The sequence below is a fragment of the Haemaphysalis longicornis genome, unplaced genomic scaffold, assembly GCF_048455015.1.
Source record: "Haemaphysalis longicornis isolate Haplotype H1 unplaced genomic scaffold, Haemaphysalis longicornis Haplotype H1 scaffold_5, whole genome shotgun sequence".
Taxonomy (NCBI): Eukaryota; Metazoa; Arthropoda; class Arachnida; order Ixodida; family Ixodidae; genus Haemaphysalis; species Haemaphysalis longicornis.
This window is the reverse complement of record NW_027526385.1, coordinates 41,636,165-41,659,171: the sequence shown is the minus strand read 5'-3', so window position 1 is coordinate 41,659,171 and position 23,007 is coordinate 41,636,165. Positions and strand designations below refer to the sequence as shown.

General features: G+C 48.3%; 1 protein-coding gene and 1 non-coding gene across 10 annotated transcripts in view; one reads left to right on the top strand and one right to left on the bottom strand.

Moving 5' to 3' along the window:
* LOC144138102 (prominin-1-A-like) overlaps nucleotides 1-8,653 on the top strand; it is a 61,617-nt gene extending 52,964 nt beyond the window's left edge. For 8 of the 9 annotated variants that reach the window (XM_077670202.1, XM_077670196.1, XM_077670197.1 and 5 more), the window contains one exon: nucleotides 1,009-8,653. In XM_077670202.1, coding sequence (XP_077526328.1) covers nucleotides 1,009-1,306 — 298 coding nt within the window. In that variant the 3' untranslated portion in view covers nucleotides 1,307-8,653. The remainder of the gene's footprint in view (nucleotides 1-1,008) is intronic. The other variant, XM_077670204.1, reaches the window with a different exon arrangement.
* An 8,888-nt stretch (nucleotides 8,654-17,541) lies between these two features.
* Nucleotides 17,542-17,704, bottom strand: LOC144140104 (U1 spliceosomal RNA). The gene has a single exon (XR_013316319.1). It is a non-coding gene; the product is annotated as a U1 spliceosomal RNA (small nuclear RNA).
* Between the last annotated feature and the right edge of the window lie 5,303 nt (nucleotides 17,705-23,007).

Here is a 23,007-nt window from a genome sequence, read left to right as displayed (position 1 = left end):
CCATGACACCTTTATTGCGCTGATCTTCCTCCATGGCGCTGATTTACGAAGACAGGACGCATGACGCACGCGACGTTTGGAGAGGTGACCAAATGGGTCCCCAACTCTTGAGACTCTATTTCTACAAAAACAGTTGTAGCTGTGTTCATAAAGGCTGGACTGATCCTCCCACGAGTGGCGACGATTTTGGCGAAGAAGATACCAGTGAGTCGGACGACGACAGCGTTGTGCCGCGGACCTCCCACTTGAAGTTGCTGAATTGTTGTTAGCGAGTTGGAGGAAGAAGACTTTGATGGTTTTGCCTGACCGCCGTACATGCCATCTGTGTGTATCAATAAACCATCTTTGAGAAGTTAGTAATGTCTAGACTTTGACAGTATATGCATGTGTCTAGTACTGCTTACCGGGGGATGCGTTGACACGCGGTGGCCACTGCAACCATGTACCATCGCTGCACTTTCTAACCAACTGATCCTCTGTGAGTTTACCGGATTAAAAAGTGCGTCTTATACACCGGTGCGTTTATATGTGTTTTTTTTTTCCCGGAAAAACTCGTTTTGAGGGGGCTGCGACTTATACAAAGGTGTGACTTATAGAGCGGAAAAACGGTAAATTGAAGATGACTCAGTAAGCAATGGAATGGAAGACGATAGGTGTAACATTAAGGGACAAGAAGAACAAACACGTGTTAAGGACACATTAGTAGAAATGAAGAATAAACGGGCGTGGGCAGGGCATGTAATGCGAAGGCAAGATATCTGTTGGTTATTAAGGGTAACAGAGGGGATCCCTAGAGAAGGCAAGCGTGGCAGGGGGCGACAGAAAGTTAGATGGGCAGATGAGATTAAAAAGTTTGCGGGGATAAATTGGTTGCAGTTAGCACATAACCAAGGTAATTGGAGATCCACAGAGGCCTTTGCCCTGCAGTGGGCATAGATAGGCTGATGCTGCTGCTGATGATGATGAAGCTACATGGCTCTGACTTTTTTTTTCTTTCCCCCTTTCCAGTGTAAACCACAAGCGGCGGCACACGGGGAGCAACAGCGCCGTCGTGGCCTCGTACAGCGAGAGCCGCGACGGCTACTACCACGACATCAGCCCTGAGTACCGCGACCACCCTGTCGCACCGCACCACCGGCCCCTCACGTCTCCCGCCATCGCCTACGCGCCCGCACCGGCCTACCACTACTCGCGTGATCCGGGCCACTGTGGGAAGACCCACGACTCGGCGCGGCACAGCACAGGAGCGGACTGGGAGGGCCAGTTTGCCAAGCCACCCCCGTACTACTGCTACCAGAGCTCATGAGTCTCGTGAGTGTCTGTGCACGTGAGTCTCGGACTTTGGAGTCACGTGCTCATGAGTTGTGCGCTCATAAGCCTCGTGCTCACAAGTGTTCTTGCGAGGCTACTACTCATTAGTCTCGTGCCCGCCAGTTGCAGGGCTCACGAGTCTCGGCTGACCTGCTGGCAACGCCAGTGGTGGTGGGAGGGAGGGGGACGTTGTTCTTTCTGGGTTGTGTGATCTTTGTCCTTTCTTATTTTAATTTTATTTTTAGGAATAGCTCTAGAGCCATTATTTCATCTCCAAAGGTATTTGGGTAGTGACCTTGCCCACTGCTGGTACCTGTTGCTCGGTATTTTAATGTTTCTTTAAGGCCGGGGTTCCGCAAGGCAGCCCTCTATGCCCCTTACTGTTCGTTTCTGTGGGGCAGTGTTTTATTTGGTCAAAATTACTTTTTTTTTTTTTTGTTAAGCAACTTCCTTGTGCCATCTGGATTGGGAAAGCATGGCTGGTTACTGTTACTTGTAGAAATTGCTTCGTAATTATCTTGTTCAGTAACCTGTAGTGGTGTAGATTCTCGAACAAACAGCCCTGCCAACTGCCAAACTACAGCAACTTCACTGCTGGTGCCTGTTGCAGAGTTCACGTCTAGCTGAAGAATGAGAGCAGCTCAAAAGTCGAACACATGGTGCAAGCAGGAGTGGTGTAGTTCACACCTTTTTTTCTCTGGTTTTGTTTTTGCACTTCTCTCACCCTTCACATATCACCAGCTCGCCTGACCTCCCACCGTTGCAAATTAGGTCTTGTTTAGTTTCGCACTACCCAGAGTTAAAAAGGGAAGTTTGTTCTCTTGCATCCACCAACTTTAAGCACATGACCTCGCTCTTCCTGTTGCATACTAGGTTATCGCCAGCAGCTAGTGCAGGCTGGGAAACCAGTCAGGATCCCTCAGCTTCTTCCTTATGCATGGAAGTATTATCTGACTGGAAAGTCCTTACCAAAGTGGATGAATGCTTTCGTTTGCCAGTATCTAATTATCGCGAGCAATATGCCCCTGTGGTTTTTATTAGTTTACCAATAGGGCATTTGCAGTGTGAAGGGACCTTGTGGATACGCATACCTTGCTCATGTGCGCCACCAATAGGCATTACGTGCAGATGTACTTGAGGCAGCGAGAAATAGAAATCCGAAGGGAAAATTTGAAATTCACCTGAAATACAACCATACGGCTGCAAAGGAAAGCCATACAACTTCGTCGGCAACCTCACAGTTGAGGCAAAATTCATTCTGAACCAGGACGAATTTTTCTTCAACTGCGAAGTTTCTGACGAAGCTGCATAGCTTTCCTTTGTGTCCGTACGGTTGTATTTAAGGTGGACGTCAAATTTTCCCTTCGCAGAAACTTACTCCACCCCAGGGGATTTTTCTGAATGGGTGGAGAAATAAAAATAGTGGTTAAATTCGGAAGACACTACTCTGAAAGTTGCCAAAGAGATGCCAAGCATACATGTTGGCTCAACTGCCTTGAGGGATTGGTAATTTTTGCGTTGCAAGTAAATGGTTTCTGCGGGGTATGCTTGGCAGTAGCTCTTATTCGAGTTTCTTTCTCAGTATTGCGCTGTATAAGATGGTCCAGAGAGCTTTGTCGCACACTGCGGAAGGGGTGTGTTTTCAAATCGCCACTAAGGTACCTCGAAACTGGTAAGCTTGACAAAATTTTGCGTGCCTGTAAAATACTTCTGGCAGCAAGCTATAGTGGAATAATATACTCTGGAAAGAGCAATGAATGTTTCTTTAGCCATACATACCACCTCTTCAATCTCTTTAGCCACCTGACCTGACAGTATAATTCCCCCGTTTGCAGTTTTATTTTGCGACACCAAATGAGCCAACGCTATGAGTGCTTCTAATTAACGTTTCTTTGCTCACCCACGTTACGCACTTATGCTCTGCCTCAAATTTCCTGTTTCTTCTCGGTGACAGAAGTTAACAAGTAGGACAATTTCGTCGGGCCAGCAGGTTCCCTTTCTACCACTGTAGTGCTTCTACGGCAGTGAGGTTGCCTTGAACAAATGCACCTTTAGAAGGGAAACACAATGCCAAAAAAAGCAATGCCAACAAAAATACCTGTCGTGGTTTGCCAAGATATGGTTAGCATAAAGAGGTGCTCAAGCTAGTTTTTGTTGATGGTGCCAGATTTATTAGGCAGGTAAATAGCAGCGGCCATAAACACTTGCGCTTGCTGCCTGCGCATTCCCTTGCTCACTTTTTGTCACAGCTGCCACATTTATCGATAGGTAATTACTGTTTTATTTTCTGAGTGGCTGCCAATAGCAGTTCTCAGGTTTTCAGACATGCTCCCAAATGTAGGAGTTTTGGGCACGTTTAAGCCTGTATTGGCACGAAGCACCTGTTGGTAGCTAATTGCACTCGAAGGCCAATTTTGTCAAGACTACTGTATTGACAAAATATTGTACAATGTACAATAGTGCAATACAGTAGTGTATACTATCGTATACAAAACAATATTATTGTATTGTATGCTATACTATCGTATTGTATTGTATCATACAACACAATAATATTGTATCACACAACACTATCGCATTGTATACAATAGTATTGCATGCTATATTATTGTATTGTATCATACAATACAATTTTATTGTACCGTACAGCACTACCACATTGTATACAATAGTATTGTATTGTATCATACAATACAATATTGTATCGTACAATACTATCACATTGTATACAATATGATTGTATGATGCGTTTGAAATATTGGTGGGTAGGATTTAACATTTGCTCAAAAGTTGGGCTTGCCTTGCCATTTCTCAACTACCAGCGGTTTACCTGAGGTTACCAGTAGCAGGTACCAGCAACGGGCTAGGGTACTGGTGGGCATTCTGACTGAGCTGAGGGGCGAAACATTGTGGTGGTGTTTCTCAACATACACCTGATGCTCATGTGCCGTCGAACACTATAGCCTGATCGGGGTGTCATTTTAATCTTGTGTTTGGGACCTGTTCCTTGATTTTGGACCACATCTCTAAGGATCACAGCAGGCTCGTTGTTCAGACGCAAGCGGCAATACTATCGTCCTCACTCAGATTTTAGCAAGAAAGCATTCGCTCTCTCGAAAGGCCATTACTGCAGCCGGCAGCGTCTATTTTGTTTCTTCTCCCATTCACTTTTACAATTATAGTTTCTGCATTTTTCGGTGTAATGCTAAGTCACTGCGGAGAAGGAGATAAACTCACTGCTGCTTCAGGTTCTTTGGTGTACTCTCGGGCATTTTGTCATTTTACGGGGTTTCAGTGGCACCTAACCAGTGAATGCAACAAAGCCTGCTGGTTGTTGGGTCTCTTGTATTGCTTTCCCAGACTTGTTCGTCTGCCTGTTGTGAAGTTGTGTTCGCTCACATGGGTGAATTGTAAGTGCTCACAAATGCTGCTGTGTCAAATGTTGTTTAGGAAAGCCTCTTGTTACGGGACCCTTTTGTCTTCTTGTACTTTTTTTGAGCCATTTTGTCCGTAGGTATTATTCTCCCCCCCCAGAAAACTTTCCAGGAAGAAGCAATGGCACTCGGATCTCCGAATGGGGTTTGCGTTTTATCAGTGGCTTGCGGGAAAGCCATTGTTGTTTTCTGAGACCTTGCAGAAGTTCTCTCCAATCTGTGCGGTGAACTTGGTGCGAAGAAGGGTTCAGTGATGGATCGCGGCAGTCGGTGCGACAGAGCCAACTGTGCTTCTTAGCGGGGATCTTGGAATGTGTGGATCATCAACTCGTGCGACAGCTGCTTCTGTCGTAGTGCTCCAGTGTAGGGTGCAACAATTGTGGTAGTTCCCATTCTCAGTAGTGCCGTGGCTGGTTTAGAGTTTAATATCTCGCTGCTTGTTTGGGAGCTCTTGTTTTACGTTGAGCGTGACACCCAAATGCTCACTATTTCTGGCTCATTTTGTATATATAGATGCGTATTAATTATGTGTGTGTGTTGCCTGCGTTTACACCTCTTGGTTGGTACTGGGGCAGTTAGGTGCTCCTCAGTGCGGCCATCAAGCACCTGTGGTTTTCACGGACACTTTGGACCACCTCCACACACAAATGTGGGTGTGCTGTCGTTTTTGGTGCCATTAGTGGTACAAGCCCGACTTGGCTTGGCTTCAGTGGTGGGGGAGGGCACTGTATATCAGCCAGATACATGCCTCCACCTGACCCGCATGTCGCTGTTCTTGAACAATGCAAGAGTTTTGGAGCCAGTTTTGGTACAACCAAACTTGGCTTGGCTTGGCTTCAGTAATGAATGAGGGCAATGCAGTGCGGCCAGGTGCATGCCTCCACCTGACCTGCATGTTGGTGTTTTTGAAGGACACAAGAACGGGTGTGCTGTTGTTTTGGTGCCATTAGTGGTACAAGCCAAATTGGCTTGGCTTGGCTTCGTACATGCCCGCATCCGACCCACATGTGCTCAGCAGGCATTCTCGCTGTGATGCAAGCATAAAAGCTGGGCAAAACAAGAAGTTTGAAAAAATCTCTGCTTTTTTCAAAGGCTTGCCAGAAGCTATAGAAGCACTGCGACGCCCTTGTGTGGCGGTGAAGTCTTTGAACAGTAATACCACACGTCAAGGACAATGCAGAGAGGCTTCTTTGCGGTGCTTTTTGTTCACATATGGGTATAGCTTTCCGTAGAAATGGTTCGGACAAGAATTGGCTAACATAGCCTGTGCTGTAACGAAAGGCGGTGAAGGTAGTTAGAACGTTTGGCTTCCCACGGGCCTCTTATATTGGAACAGGAGGCTAAGCCCTGTGCGGGGCCATATCATCTTTTGCTCACACCAGACATCGTCATCACATATCTGCGTAGGTGGAAAGGCAACTCATTACCGAAGACACACCTGCTTGTTGGTTGCACCCGACATTTTGTGTTGTCCTAGCGATTGGGGTAGCAAGACCACAGAAGCCCACCGTTGTCAACTTCTGACAGGAAGTGTTCTTAGTGTAGGCCGTGTTGTTCGTCACTTTCGATGGTTCGGTTAGACGCGTGCAAGTTTTTTCCACATCTACTCTCTTTCGCTCCACTCCCATGACATACTGTATGGTCCGTAGATGTGATTTGTGGGTTGGGAGCGCTTTCCGTTCGCAGCGGTTCTGGTGTTAGCCAAAGTTTCATCGCCACTAGTTTCTGCTCTTTTCAAGCCTACTGCTTTGGTGTTTTAATTTCATTTGTTGTCTTTCTTTCACTAGCAGAGGTAGGTTGTACATGAAGCGTTTGCTTGCTTTTGTTAAATTTGTCTTTCCCTTATTGGTGAAATGCTTCTTGTTGCATGTGTCTGTTGCATCTCGTCACTGTTTTGTTATGCAAGCTGCTAGCTTTTGACAAAGCTTGTCTTTGTGAAGTTTGACTGTCTCTGTAAACACAAAGCCACTGTTGGGGGCAAGTGCTGATTTGTTTATCCTGTGAACAGCATCGGTTTTTTTTCTCTTTAACTGTGTGTCACTTCTAGTTGGTACATTAGTATTGTTCTTGGACATCACTGATCGTATGTGGACACAACAATACGTATTTAAGCCTAACTCTGCCTTTCAGTAGAGCATAGATTCTTGGTCCTAGCGACTACACTGTGTGCAATGTTTCCCCAGAGATAAGCAACTTGTGACGTCCCTAGCGTCGGCTGCGTAACGGCTTGGCTGCTGATGGCCACGTATCGGCTTATCATCGGCTCCATTCACGTTCAGCCTCCATAGTCGTAACGTGACCGTTATTGTCTTCACAAGCCCTCACCTGTGCTGCGCAGCTTTAGGCGCTCGCGCGCAGTTTTTTTTCTTCCGTCTCTACTAACTGTTGTGTAGGTAGCCGAACAAACGTAGCCTCACGTCGTTGTATGGAGTAGCTTGCTTAAACTTTTCCCAAGCCAAGCGGGAAAAAAAAATTTTGTTCTTCGTAATGTCCTTTGTTAAACGTTGTCCGTGGAAAAAGAAACGGTGAAATAGAGTTAGTGTAGCTGTAATTTCAAGCCTACGTATGAAGTGCCTTTGAACAAATCTCTATCGTAAAGTTGATCGTCAGACCCCTGCGTAGTTTTATGGCGTTAACCGGAGTGTCGTTATTTTAATACCACTGTTGAAAGCTACAGACGACGAAACGATTGAAATGTGGAATATGCACACAAGACAGATAGTAAGGCCTTAATAATGAGGCATCAATTATGTATGTATATATATATATGCCCCATTCTTTGGATTTGAGGTGAAAGTTGTAAGTGGCTTGATTTCAGCGTTAACATTGGTGTGGGAGCTAATTAAATATCTGTTTTGCTTAGAAATGAGTGCAAATTGTGAAGGCTTTTAGCTGTTTCCTCTTGTTGAATACTTCGAAGACAATAATTTGGTATAGCCATGCCTTAACACCCTGCCCCCCTCCCTCTCCATACCGTATATCCGTATCGTATACACAAGGTACGAATTTGCCTCATATTGGGCAAATTGCTGTGGGTGCCCATGCCTATAGCACATTTATTTTTCGGGCTGTGTCATATAGTGTACATTACGCACGTCATATATGCCATTTGTTTGTGGGGTTTGTTTCTCGGGGTGCCATTAATCACTTTCGGTAGCTGCGGTGCCTGATATATTATTCCTTTTTTTATTGATCTCTACGTGGTAACTACCGAAGTGGTCAATTCTGCATTGTTTTCCGCGTGTACTCTACAATCTTTGCGTGTATTTTACACCTTTGTTCGGCTTCTAATCTTTGGAGAACGATTGTTTCCTCTTTGTTCATGTATGTGTTTTAACACAAGATGTGATAAGCTTTCTTTTTTTTTTCTTTTTTTTTTTTTTTGAAGTTTAGAGAGGCTGAGCTGTGCAGTATTCTGCTATGAGAGTGATTTGTTGTCATCGAGGTTGGTTTCCTTCTAAATGCGACGATTTCAGCATCTTGTGAACCTTGTCCAGCCATGCTGTGGTGGCCAAAGTAGTGAATAATCATGCCACTGAAAAAACAACGAACAAATAGACTTGCTCGCATAAGCGACGCCACATTTCAGGCAGGCCCGTAATTACCGAAGTCGGTGTAACCATTGCGATTGTGTATCATGACGACAAGTACATATTTTTCATGCGTGGCATCGTGCCTGACGTGGAAGAAAACTGAATTGATGGCCGTTAGGGCAGAGTGTAAAGTCCGTTTCATTAGCCAGGGAGAGGGTACTCATTATAACAGGGGGACGGTGGAACCTTGAGTTCGTGACGTGCCACATCTGTCGCCAGACTCTGTCCACAAAAATGCTGTATAGTGTGGGAGGGCACAAAACAAACAAATAACCTCACTGCTTGGTGGTTGAATAAAATTGTTTGAATGTTCAATGTGGCTTCCAGTGGTCTCCGTTCATTAGTGCAGGCTTGAAGGAGATGGTTGTCGTAATGTTCATGTGTACAGGAAGTTGCAGGCCTATCATAAACTTTCTCAACGCCACTGCCATCTGAATGTTGCAGGCCTATCCTAAACTTCCTCATCGCCACTGCCATCTGAATCTAGTATATGTGGGTACTTGCACGAGGCATACTTCTTTCCAGATATGACAAGGGCTATCGGCAATCTAAAAGCTATGTACCATGAAATTCCGAACGAATTCGCCCTTTTTTGCTGTGTACCTATTGGGGGTAAAAAGCAGGGTGGGCAACCTTTCGATAAAAAAATTTTAAGTCGTTCCACTCAACGTGAAGGCTGTCGGAATTGCAGAGCAGTGATTCGCCATAATTGGCTGTAGCGCCGTTATCTGCTCACTGCTGCCACCCAACGCTTTTCAAATTTCCCGCCTTCGCAGTGCTGGCACACCCCCTGCCTGAAACTGCGCCAGCGAGAGTTCTGTTCTTTTTGTGCTTGCTTTTCCTCCTGAACGTGCTGGCGTTGCACTGCCACTTTTTTTTCGCTTACTGTTGTAATAACCAACCCAGCAAATGTTCCTAACTAAATGAATGTGGGCGCTGCCGGTTAATTATGTATATTTTGCCTCAAATGTACCTACAGTTTTCTTTGTGCTAAACAACGAGGAGATGTAGGACAAGCGGTTCACGAGTTTCAAACGATTATGACTATATAAACCGCTTAGCTTTCGAAGCCTCTGGGTTACGCCACGACGACAGAACGCCGTGTGGCTCTACTGGGGTCCAGCGAGGGAGCTACGACGACAAGGCGAGCCCCTAAAGTGCTCTGTGCTTAATACAATGAAGGTTAAAATGTTGCCCTATTTGCTGCCTTTAATTACGACCGCTGGCGTTCCGTTTGTTGGTTGGCTCGTCTGTGCATTAACTGGTACTAAGCAGTATATTCTTTTAATTTGTTGCACCAACATACCGTCACGGCAAATATAACTTAGTGTGAACTCAGTTTGGGAAGTTTGACGAGCCCTTTTAACCACCATACAACTCACCATAACTAAAAATTAGCAGCCCTTTGCCTTCTGCGAAACATCCCTGCGCAGTGCTGTACGCATTGCATTAAATATTTTTATGGGAGTCGGCAGTGCTTAGTCATTAGTCAATACCATGAGCATACTCCTATAGACCTAAAAAACGTAAATTATGAAGGTGTTGGTAAGGTAAGCTACGACCACCACTCGGAAATGGCCTGCGCTTGTTGTTTTCAGTATCAATTTAAGCTTTGCGAACATAGGCACTAATTAGAGGATAAATTGCGAGGGTTACGTCGCGACGACAGAGCCTCTGGGTTACACCGCGACGATAGAACGCAGTATGACTCTACTTAATAATAATAATCTTTATTTGACTGCACTGAATACATATTTAAGCCAGCCCAAGCCAAAAAAGGCTTGTGGGGCCGTGCCCGGCAGTTGCTGGTCATTGCGGACGCAGCGATACAAATATTGTCATCTGCAAAAGGAAAAAAAGAATAACGCAAAAAATAAAGGAAAAAAGTGAAAAGAATGTACGAAGAAGAGTTGAATAAAGCAAGCACTAGAAAATACATACAGCGCAGCTTCAACCATTCTACAGTCAACCGCGCAGTACAAAAACAGTGTCTCTAACTTGAGCACGGGAGCTAACAGAAAACAGTTTGGAGGGAAGGGAGTTGAGGATAGAAGGGATATAGAAAGTGCGCAGCCGGTCACCATGCTTAGTGTGAAACCTCGGCACAACAAAACGATCTCGTAAGCGGAGGTCACGTTGTGGCGTGTACAGTACACAGTGTTCATGGGACCAAATATATTTTAACACCACTGTTTGCTTATACAACACAAAGAACTCGGGCATTCTTGACAACTGAAAAACGCCTACATGCGACTCAAGCGATGCACCGTATTTACTGACCTAAGAGCAGATTTCAATACACAGTTAATTTATTTTTCCAGAAGACGGTACAGAAGTAAAAACTGCAAATGCCATACTGCAAGACACTGTAAGCAAGTGCATGGGATATTTGTTTGCGTATGTATACTGGACATAAGAGGCACCTTTGAAAGGCCCCCCTACACTGTCAATGATCAGCTCCAGATCCTGATCAGCAAAGCTGTCGTGTTCCTTCAGAACTCCATCGTTGACGGATGCCAAGCGGTCGGTGAGTTCACCATCTTCAAACCCTTGCAGTGTAATGCTACGCGCCGCACCAGTTCAATGAATACCTCACAGTATCCTTTTAGGTTTCACTATTTTATCACTTAGGTCTTGCTATAGGGGAAAGGCAGTTTACCGGCATACTGTTCCAAACAAGTAGTTGAACAAAGGAAGGAATTGGGATGGTGAGCCTTCAACCTGGGCATTAGCTCAGAATTTTACGTTGTACAAGAAATCTAACTTATACGGGATGCTCAGACTAGGAGTGTGTGTGCGTCCTTAATCCAGGTTACCAGGTTGTCTTACCTTCCAGGTTGCCGTACCTTCCAGGTTCCCTTACCTTAATGAAGGTCACCTTAATCCAGAAACTGGCAAGCTGTGGTCGTGGAGGACAATGAAGGACTTGTGAACTATTTCTCTGTGTGTGTGCAATTGCTTGCAGAGGAGGGCTTTTGCAACAAGAATGGAATCGAGCCACAAAATTGTAGTGGTAATTGTAACTGTCATCACGCGTATTTTTCTTAAACCAACAAATGTGTGAGAAAAATGAGAGCATTGTCCACGCATGCCTGGAAGTGCTGGTGGAATCCTGCCCAGAGGGCTTCAAGTAATTAATTAGCTTCCAACATGGTTAGCCATTGCCACCATTTCGCACCCTCTCTGTTACATGATGCTCCCCTTGTCTGTTCCTGCTGTGAGGCTCATCTCCTTCCCCACCCATGGTTAAAATGTGAATGGTGTAATAATCACCTTTTCACCCCTCACAATTTTACCATTCTCCTCCACTCCGTGTTCTTCCCCTGTAGATGTCCCAACATTGCCCTTTCTCAATACTACCTTTCCTTCTAGCCGTGTCTTCGAACCATTTCCCCTTATGTCCTTGCCCTCCCAATACGACACCATTGTGCTTTGCCCGTCCTCCAAGCTCTCCATTTCTCCACAACTTCTCTCCCCCCTCCGTTTTTCCTCATCGTCCATTCTGATTACCTTCCTGTATCGTGTGCACCCTCCTCTCTTCCCCTCATTCGCTCCCCTTCCTCTTGTCCTGCTACTCGCTTTAAGCTTGAGTTTCATCCGTCCCTAGCATCGCTCAAAGCGCGGCGCAGCAAAGTGGAGGGGGTGAGAAAAAGGGGCGAGGAGCAGGAGTGGGGAGTGCGCGTCGCGACGCAGATGTTCGGGTGGGGAGGCGCGCGTCGGGGATTGGCTGCGCCTGGAGATGACGTAAGCACCGACCCGCAGGTGTTCTCCTGGTTGCATGCCTGGTTGAGAGAGACGGCGTGCACTCGCCGGCATCATTGTACGATCTACCGAGGAGTTTGGTTGCGGCTGTCGTGGCGTGCGGATGTGATTTCGCGTTCGTCGGCCCGCGGCCGCAATTGTTCAGGATTTTTGCCGGCCACACGTACGTCGATGCCCTGGGTGCTTGCTTCGGCGATGGGCACTCTGATGTGCGGGCCCGTCGAGCAAGCTCCCGCTTGCCGGTACCCGGTTATTTGCTTGAACCCTCACCCTGCAAGCTGCGACAGTTCGGTACCACCGTGCATGACAGCTCGTCAAATCACATCGCAGCTTCGCGTCGTCACTTCATCGCTCCTGTGGAGATTCGTCTTCCGGACGTAGCGGGACGCCAAGACTGTGCCCTAGCTGCGATGTGTTTTCGTGCGCGGTGGTCCTAACCAAAGTGGGCAACACTCTACTTTCTTCTTTCTACCCTTTACTTTTCTTAGCACTATCCTATTCTCCTACATTATATTCTCACCCCCGGGCTGGGTTAAGTTATGTGAAGAGTCCGCCGCCCCTGCGGGCACCGTTTTTGCGAAAAAGTTAGTCCGGTCGGGTTCAGACTGTTGTCGCAACTGTCGTAATATCTTTAAATAATGACGTCATTTGACGTCTCGGCTAACCGAACTGCGTGAAACGCCGTTTTGTTACGTCCATACGATATGCTGTTACGTCGGTCTGAACATATATCCATTTTTGTAGATAGTCAGAAATATAAAAATGTACGAAGCATTTGCTTTCGCTGGGCATGAAAGGAGCCTCTCTCGCCTCGGCGGATGCAGATTTGGTGAAAAAGTTCCCTCTCCCCGGCGGACGTGGTTTTGGTGAAAAAGTTCTCTCGCCCCAGAGAACGCGGTTTTGGTGAAAGTTCCCTCGCCCCGGCGGAAGCGGTTTTTGCGAGGAAGGTCCTCGCCCCGGCAATTGACGCAGTTTTGGTGAAAAAGTTCCCTTGCCCCGGCGGACGCGTTTTTCCCCCGGAGTTCAATAATATCCCCAGTCCATTTTCTTACCGGTTTCCTTTAAAGCGAACCACTTATCTCTCTCAGATCCACGATAACGTAGGCAGACCTAAGAAAAGCCAAGTTTAAGGTAGTGAAGATCACCAGCTCCGCCGTTTCCTCAGCCTGCCGAATTTTTCTGTTCTTCTCTCCCTTCTCTATTTACCTCACTCGACACCCATTTCGCTCTTTCTTTCCGTTATTCATGTGTACCGACGGCAGCATAAAATTATGATGAAAGGCAAACCTGAAGGGGTCCTCAGCTTTGTCCGTTTCATGTCCGTTCTGGATTTAAAAGTTTCAAAGTGCCCATTTCGAGCGACCCCTGATTGGCTGGAAGCAGACGACCCGAATGTGACGCCGCGCCACGCAGTGTGTCGCTGGCCCGAAGCCTTGTAAATAGAACTGTACGTCACGATTGAAGTGGGCGCGCACAAAGGGCATTTTTGATGCAACATCAAAATTCCACCTCTAGTGAAATTCGAGTTAACAAGACCTTTCGTTGCACTGGAGTACTGGTAGTTTGGGGTGTCATTTGTATTGTGAAGATGCCATGCTCATCACGGCTTCAGTTCGTAGCATTCAATTTACGTTAGTGTCGGCTCTCTCCCGAGATACCAACAGCCGGGATCATCAATAGTCAAGCACGGAGACACACACAAAGAAGGCATCTAGGGTCCCGTCACGATAACAAAGGCCGAGATGAACGAACGAAGTGGCGTAAATGAAAAGACTTTAGTGGTTGGCATTGAAGCCGGCCAGTTAGATTGTTGCTTGTTGATAATAAAAAAATTTACGCCCACCTCCCTTCGCGGGAACCCTGGTGTGATGCAACGCATCTCATAGGGGGTTCCATTGGCGTTTTCCATCGTATTGATTACGCTTATAGCAGGGATTCTCACGCGAAGGGGAGGTGGGCGTAATTTTCCATTTTCAACATGCAATGCACATGCAGAACACGTATGCTCAGGTACGGTCTTTATTGCAGACGAGAATGAGTGCCTTGTGGTCCGTAAAGTGCGCAGTTAGGGGCTCGACGATTGCATCAAACAATCGTCGAGTACTGCGAGAGAGTGCAAGCGTAACGCGGACGACCGTCGACTGAGACCGTCGGAGCGCGGCATGCCGCTTTATATTCACAGCGCCCGAAGGAGAGGAGAGCGCGGAGAGAGAGAGTACTGCACATGCGCAGCGCCGAGCGCAGCGCTGCGCCAACCCGCAGCTGTTTGGGAGAGAGCGTTCGCTATCGGAGAGAGGAGAGGAGGAGAGGCGCAGCTGTGCGGACAACGCCGGACAGACGCAGGAAGGACGAAGGGGCGAGCATAAGATGCGTTGCATCTAAAAGAAGGCAGGGAGGAACCGATGCATTAATCACGGCCGTCTTTCCGTGCGTTGTGTCCACGACCGGCTTGTATCTCACTGTAGGCTTCATCGATCGTCGGCATGGCACGCTGCAGTCAGTGGGTGATGAGTGGATGAGAAATCGCCACTTCTTTATCGATGCCCTAGCGTGCGCTACAGACAGCTTTATTAGGAAAAGTGCTGCGTTCAGAGGGGCCTGTGTCCGGTGCGCGGTATCATGTTCTAAATTTATTTGAACAGAATAACTTATACAAGTTTGTGCCAACGAGTGCAAGTGGCTGCGTATCCTAAGCTTACCACCATCATCGTCGTCGTCATCATTGTCATGATCATCATATTTATGTCCACTCCACTGCACGGAAAATGCCTCTCCCACAGACTTCCAACCTCGCGCCTATCTCGTTATGCCTGGTTACATTCCTTTCCGCCTACAAATGTGAAGCCACAGTCTCTGAAACGCAAACGGAAGCCTAAATTTGACCATCCAATAACTGTCCTAACTGCTTTTGTTGCATAATGCAGAAATGGTTGATTCGAAGGTTGCCGCTAAGAATGGCCCTCATAGCCACTTAGAGCATTGACCAAAACTCTGGTTGCTGAAAACTATATAGGCTGCAGTGACCTCCGTTTCAAAAACACGTGAATATATGAGTTAGAAAGAAAGGAGATAGTAAGTCATGGCTGGAAATCATCAACCGGCCTGTTGAAAAGAATGAAGATCAGCCACAACTTCCCCGTGGCAGGATCGTGAAGGGAGAGAAAAATTACCAGAACACCTAATAACTTTTTACTATGTAGTGAATGAGAAAACATTACCACCCAACAATTTCCGAACGGAGACGCCGATGCTGCCGTAGGGCCCTGAATCTCTGGCGACTGCAACGCCAGCACCGTGAAGGTGGCAATGGCGTGAGTGAGAAGCACGATGCGGCTCGTGGTGAAATCACATTCTCTTTCGCAATAATCATCATCATCATCCCTTTCGTTTCGCGTTTTTTTTTTCTATTTGATTGATTGTGGCATTTAACGCGCCGACGCTACACACGCGATGAGGCGCGCCGTAGCGCAGGGCTCCCCCAAGTTAATCTTGAACAGCTGGGGATCTGTAATAACATGCGCCGAAATCTCGAACAGTCGGGCGTTTTCGCTTTTCGCCTCACTCATTGCGTTTTCTTTTCTTCTCTCCGTTACAATGACTGAAAACCTTGACCAATCGCCATTGTTATTCTAGCTTAACGTCATGGAGCTCTGTAACGTTGAGCCTTACGGGAGGCTACGCAACGGCATAACGTTAAGCTGAGGGTTCCGCTTGATGACATAAGAGCCCGAAACTCAACGGTCGGCCTAACGTCAGGCGGGCACTTAGCCAATTTCGCATCGCTTAGCAGAGAACATTAAGGGGGACGTACTCTAACGAGCCACGTAATTCTTTCACGCTAACAATGGACGCTGAAAATGAAAGGTGGCTACGACGAATGATGGATTGTAGATGTGTGCGGCTGATTCAGGAAAACCTGCGGCAATTTAAAAGGAGACCGTGACTTGTTTCTGGTTTACGGAAGACAGCGCACTGAGGGAGGATGCTTGACGAGACTTATGAAAATAAGAACTTAAAGGGAAAGTAAAGCTGCTTTAGAACTTGAAAGAAAAATATTGGCCCACTGCATTTCATGACACCGCTTTCACAACCGCGCAATCGGCCGATACGGCGGCAGCGCCCTCATCAGGCGTTACCAGAGCAACACGCCCGCTTTGAACGCCTATGTGAGCTCATAATTATTTTTCAGCATGAAAGGCTTTCCGCGCGACATTTTTGCCCGTGTATTTCACACCTAAGCACGCGCCCATCACTGGATTATGCGTGCACTGGTTGGGGTGCAAACAAGGGGAGCGTGCATGCAGAGCTAGGCTTCATGCCGCTACTGATGACATGCGCGTTGTGATGGCGCGAAATTGAAACGTCGAAGTCTCGCGGCCCAGTGCGACCTGTCAGCTGTCCTTAATTTAAGGTCGAGCGGTTTGGGTTTGGGTTGGTGTGTTACACAGACAGCGAGGTGCCCACGACGCGGGAGGAAGACGGAGAAGCACATGTTTGTCCTCCGGAACAACGCTTGAGTCCTTCCAGGTTTTAACTCCCTATGGGGACAGACGCGTGTCGTTCACAGAACAGCGGGAATCGAAGGAGCGTCTGCCGGAGCAGAAGCGCGAATGGGAGCGAAAGCAATATAAAGCCGCTGCCACCACCGTTGCCGCAGCAAGTTCCAGCTTGCCGAGTAGCTGGGAATCCCTCCGGAAGGAACAGCAACTTCGACGGGAGCCAAGATTTCTTGGTCAGCTTGAAGTGCTTTCGGAACGACAACTTTGGCGGTGCCTTTCGCTTCGAAGCACGCGCACATAACTGGTTGGTGGTTAATGAGGCACGAGTTGGGAGTGGAGGTAGGGGGGGGGGGGACGTGCACACGCAGATAAAGGTTTCATGCCCTCACTCAAGACATGTCCGTTGCGCTGGCCGGAGGTTTAAATGTGTACGTCCGCCTCCCCAATGCGAACTGTCAGGTGTCCTCAGTGGTCGATCGGATTGGGTTGGTGTGTTCGCAGGCAGTGAGATGCCTACTACGCGGGAGGGAAACAGACTGCTCCATGTTTGTCCGTTAGAATAGAACTCGAGTTCTACAAAGTTTCATTGGGTTAATTGGTAAAAATGCTCGATCGCGAGCTGCAAACAAACGTGTTTTGTGTCGTGCATTTCGTGGACTGCGTCCAGCTTCGCAGGTTATCAAGAGGTTATCCGTCTTTTCTATCTGTTGCTACAAGCAAAATCATTAGCCAATCGTCTTTGCTAGGCCTATATTCAAGTATCCGCTGCGTTAAGCATAATGAGTATGACTTTCAGATCTTAACACTTAACTGCTCATGCTGCATAATCCCGTCTGCCACTCCTGTGTAACCTGCTCTGCGGTAAGTAACTCGGAAGACTACCGGCGCGCCCCGCAGTAGGGCGCTCGGGTTTGCCAGTCTTATTTTGGATTTTCATAGGAATGGGGCCTGGCGCGAACGCCTAGCCCCACTACCAAAAATTACATGCCCCACCTACCCCTGTTTGGAGTAGGGGCAAGCTTCAGCCGGCCGCAGTGCAATGACCGGCCTCCACTTGGGGCGCCGGCCATCGGGACCACCGGACAGCCCAGCACCAGGTAAGTATGCTGAACAAGTGGCTTGTGGGAAAACCTCTTTTGCGCAGGCCGGTCATGTGACGCGGGTGGTGAGAGACTAGCGTGGTAAATATGATAAGAAGCTTGGCATAAGCTTAGGAAATAAACCCATGCGCGCACCTTTGGAAGTACCGCGCAGATATCTGTTAGCCCAGAGCGCAGTTTTGGCATCGTGCTTGCGTTTAGTTGGTAGCAAACGAGAGACAGGCTGCACACGAGGCGCGTTGTCGCCATTTGTTTTATAAACAAAAACAAAAAGTAAAAGAATTGGTTTCAAACGCACGCTCCAAGCTCGTATCATGTGCGCTCGTGCCGGCAGTCTCGAGCACAGTATTCGGCGCATGCACGGCAAGATCGGCGAATAGATGGATGAATATGGTTTGTTATAAAGGAGGCACGAAGCCCTTTGAGGGGAAGGAGGTAAGTGGTAAAGGGATGAAAAGGGAATACCACTAAAGTTCATTGTGGGATCATAGGTGCTTTTATGGGCGTCTTCGTTCTTGTGTGCCGCTTAAAAAACGTGGGTAAGGTCCGCCCTATACTGCTTTGTATAGACCACTTTCTTGTGCGTATTGGCCTATTGCTCCGAGTAAGGATGCGCTACTCCGGGGTAGCTGTAAGTGCGTGTGAGCGTCAGATGGCAATGGCCATTTATCAAGCAGGGCGGCTCTGCCCTTGTCAAATGTCGGACAGTGCCATATTCTATGGTACAGGTTATAGGCGTCGAAGCCTGCCCAAAAAAGATACACTAGGGTGTTGATGTGAAGTAATGGGCCACCGTTATACCATTTTAGGGTTACGTCTGGGGTATATGCCACGTTGGTGTAGGCATTGTTAATAAACATTTCTTATTGCCGTCTGAGGGGGATTCCAGCAGGAAGGAAGGAAGCCCTGGGGAGGTAATGTGTTGGAGTCGCTTAAGCGTTTCTTGTTGCAAGCGTTGGCGATGCAAATACCGTGTTGCTGGAATAGGCTCAGGCGGAGGGTTGGAAATCAAGAGAGGAGAGGTTAGGAGGCACTCCATTGCAGCGTCGTGGGCTTGCCGATGTCCACGCAAGTCCAACTATCGTGCGTTCTTGCTGGAGTGTCTGTATGATAGCGCTATAATGTTGTTGGCAGTTGTATTGTCAGTGTAGGCCTTGTTGAGCTCGTGTAACGCTGTATGAGGGTCCGTAATTTGTCTGAACTCCTCTTTCAGTTTACTTTAAGGAAAATGGGATCGTGATCGCTTCCCCAAGTAGTGCTGGATGTTTCCCACTTTTTAATGAATCCTGGTGTTGAAAAGGTCCGCTCCCTAGTAGGTGCAAGCCCTGCACTTCCCACTTTACCTTACTCAATCCTTCTTGACCCGCTTCCCCCCCCCCCCCCCCCAACAGGCCTAGAGTTCGCCTTACCCCCAACAAGGTCGTTTCTCCCTCTCCCTTTCACGCACTTGGCGCAACCTAGTGGTTCGCATGGGACATTCCTATTCTTCTGAGCAACTGAAAAACTGTGGTTGATTGCTCAGCCATAGGAATCGGTAAAACACGGAAGTGAAATGTACAGCGAAATCTGCTGCTGAGCATGATTTGCGGGTTGCCGGCTGTCTTGCGGCGAGCGACGTCCTGATGGCGGGTCGCTTCGGCAAAGGTGTACTGGCGTCATTTCCGTGACGGATATGACGTCAATGAAATTTCGGTGTATTCCGTCATAAAAAAACTTTCGTGTTAAAATGTAAAACCCGAAAACGAACAACCCAAAGTATAACGTACTGTTTAGTACTAAAGGTTGCTTCCCTGCAAAAAAATTCTGTGTGCAGGGGTGCACTCTTTACAGGCCGCTTGCTTCGTTGTTATGGCGTCATTTCCGTGACGGATATGACGTCAGCGAAATATTGGTGTATCCCGGAATAAAACACTTTCGTGTTGACGTGTAAACAATTCCGCTGTGTAGTTTCAGCACCCTTAAGAAAAATAGCCGATTTTGGTGTTAGCGGCCTGGGTTCGAGCACCAGCAGTATTTTTTTTTTCGAGAACCATGATTATTTTTACTGTAAAATGTCTTCCTAACTCAGTCCTACGAATTATTTTCGTTAGGAACGTAATGTGGCATATCAACCTGTTTCAATGCAATTTGACATCGCATTATTACCCCCTTTCTCGCATCTATAGCTATGTTTTCGCCCATTTAGTGGAGCGATAACAAGCTATCGCTCGAGCTACCTGCGCCTGCCTGCGCCTGTGTGCGCACGGTCGCTGCCTGTGCACAGCGACCGTGCTGGTGGCGCTGGTTGCATGCGCGGCTCCCTCAGTGCGCCTGTCGTGTGCTAGGGGCGTTTTCCGTCCAGTGTAATAAAAAAGTAATAAAAATAGTGTGCCTGGATTCGCTGTAGAACTTAGGTCGCAGCCAGCTGACCGGTGAGCCGACGAAATAATCCCGGCGCCTCCAACGCCAATGATCGGGTCGTTCGTTGCTCGAGAGCAAAAGCTGCAACCTCCGATCAGACCGGCGAGCCGGCGAGAAACGCCGGCAGCGCGGAAGTGGCCAACACAAACTCGTGACGTGTTTGGATGTTGTTTATTTACTCCACATTCAAGTAGATCTAGATCTCGTGAGGACCTCCGCTGGCTGGTCGGTTGCGCTACGCACACTTCAAAAAAATTACACCATCTCCCCGGAAGGAACTATGTGGTGATGCAAAGCAGAATTGTTGGCGTCCATTCAGCTCATTGGACGGTGCAGCGTGTCTCAACCGAAGCAGCAACTGAGGAAGCGGTGCGCGGACCGGGTTTATTATTTTGAGCAGATGGAGTGGAGAGGAGATGACAAAGGAGACGCGCCTGCGCGCTTATCGCGCAGCTGGCGTGTTGTCGTTAGGTTGAGTGATCTGGTGTTTAGAAGCGCCAGAGGGAATTCCACGTCCGGGTCCACACCGGTGGCAAAGGCACGCAAGTACTGTTGTGTTACGGTGAGTAGGCGGGGGTTCTCGAGGCGCCGAAACTCGTCCATCATGTTCTTGTCGATGTTGTCTCTGTGGTAGAATCGGTAGTCTCCGTCAGCGTTGGTGAGGTAAAGGTTGTGGACGTTCGTGCACCGGCTGAGAGCAACGTAAACGCCCTCATCTTCGCAGCTTTGTCTTCTTCTCCTTCTTCGTCTTCAGCGGTTCCTCTACGGGAAGATGACGGCGGTGGTTGAACGCGAAGCTATCTCGTGATGGATTCTTTGGTTGTCCAATCCCTAGGGGCATCCTGCCAAAATCATCATCAGAAGCGCTGCGGACGGGGCGAGAGCAATGTACACGCCCTCCTCTTCGCAGCCTTGTCTTCTCCTTCTTCGTCTTCAGCGGTTCTCTTACGGGACGATGACGACGGTGGTTGAACGCGAAGCTATCTTGTGATGGATTCTTCGGTTGGCCAGTCCCTAGGGGCATCCTGCCACGATCATCATCAGAGGCGCCGTGGACGGGGCACGGACGCGGGACATTCCCCCGAGCAAGAGATGCTAACATCCTCCCCTAAAGTTTTCAGTTCGTCGTTTCCGTTTACGTTCAGCTTCGCGTGCCTTCGTTGTATCAGTAGCTTCTTGACGTAGTTTAAATGAGTCAAGGACATAAGGCGCGTTCGCCAGTGCATAGGGTGTGTTGATGCGGTAGCGTGCAAGAGAAGAGAGGTGGTGGTAAAAACGTTAATTTGAGCTTTAGGGGAGAGGGAAGGGGAAGTGGTCAGCCTCCCATGTCCAGGAGGCCGCGAGCCCGCGCCGATTCCAGAGCTCGTTTCACCAGGGCGAGCTGCTGCTCCGGTGACGAGCTGGTCAGAGCGGACTCCCACTGCTCAAGGGTGGGGGAGTGAAGGGGGGTTGGGTGCTGCGGGCAGGAGAAGACTAGGTGGAAGGTGGTAAGAGGAAGGTCACACGCTTGGGAGTTATGCATGGGGGAATAGGGATGGGGAGATGTGTGAGAGAATCGTGTGATTATAGAAAGTTTCCGTCTGAAGGCGGCGATAGACGTAGGCTTCATGTGGGGTAAGGGATGGGTGGGGAGGAGGGTACCTTCTTCTGATGTTTGTGTAGTGGGAAAGGATGGAGCTATAGGTAGAGTCCAGCGGTGTTAAGGTGGTGCTTACGGAATCTGGACGTCCTGTGGTATCTAGCCTTGCAGAGGGGAGTGCCCGGTTGTGGAGAGCGCGGGCTGCGGCATGGGCCGCTTCATTCCCAGCAAGACCAGAGTGGCCAGGGGTCCAAACTATTGTTATCTCTATTTCTTCGGGGAGACAGTGAAAGATGGGAAGAGCTTGAGGGGGTGCCAGGCCAGCTTGAGAGAGAGAGAGAGAAAGATGAAACTTTATTCCGCAGCTCAAGTCCGAGCCACGGAGTTACGAGTCCTCGGAGGAAGGGGGTGTCCCATGGTCCTCCAACGGTAACGGGCTTGGCGGAGATGCGCAAAGAGTTTCAATGTGGGCAGCCAAGAGGGACCACAGGGCTGCCCGTAGGTTTTCAGGGGGAGCGGCCCAGCTAGACCACGAGTAGGGAATATCAGGGGGAAAGGGGTTGGTCGAAAGAAATGTGGAAATCGAGGTCGCCCGTACACAGCGCCAATATGTATGTTCATTGTCCGGATAGTCACCGCATACCTGACAGTGCGGACGGCCTGGTGACTTCTGTATGTAGTGGAGGAACAGATCACAGGGGAGGGACAATGTGTGCGCCTGTCTAATAAAGGTGTTGCGTCGTTTTAACACAGGCTTCCGCGACAGGTTGCCTACCCCAAGTGACCACAGACATGGGAAAGTTCGGCTGAGAAAAAAAATTGGTTCATTAGTACGGACCCTGGGACCCACTGGGCACTGGGGAACGCTGGGTACTGGCTGCCCTTATCAGTTGAACAAGAGAGCTACGTACCTTGATCAGCATGATTGATGGTTCAAGTGAAGACATTATTAACGTAATTGCACAATTTCGCTTACCTAGCCCATTCAACCCTGGGCTCGATGCGAGTTGACACACATAAAGAAGACTTTTTCAGCACACGGAAGTACGCGCTGCCCTCTTTGTTAATTTTTGAAGGTCCGGGAACCTTTGTCCTCAGACGATGTTAAATGTAGAAAAAAAAAGTAAACGAGAAAATATTTAGTAGTTTCTCCTGAGCAACATTAGGCACCAAAGGGTTCTCTCTCCTGGGAAAAGCCCTAAGCGCATTACCTGTATACGCTCAGTGTGTAGAACCCCCCTGCGCTTGCTGAAGGAGGTCGCATCCACCACCTAAGTTACCAATGGCAAGCACAAGAGGACGCATGACACAACAAAAAAGTGCGAAGCT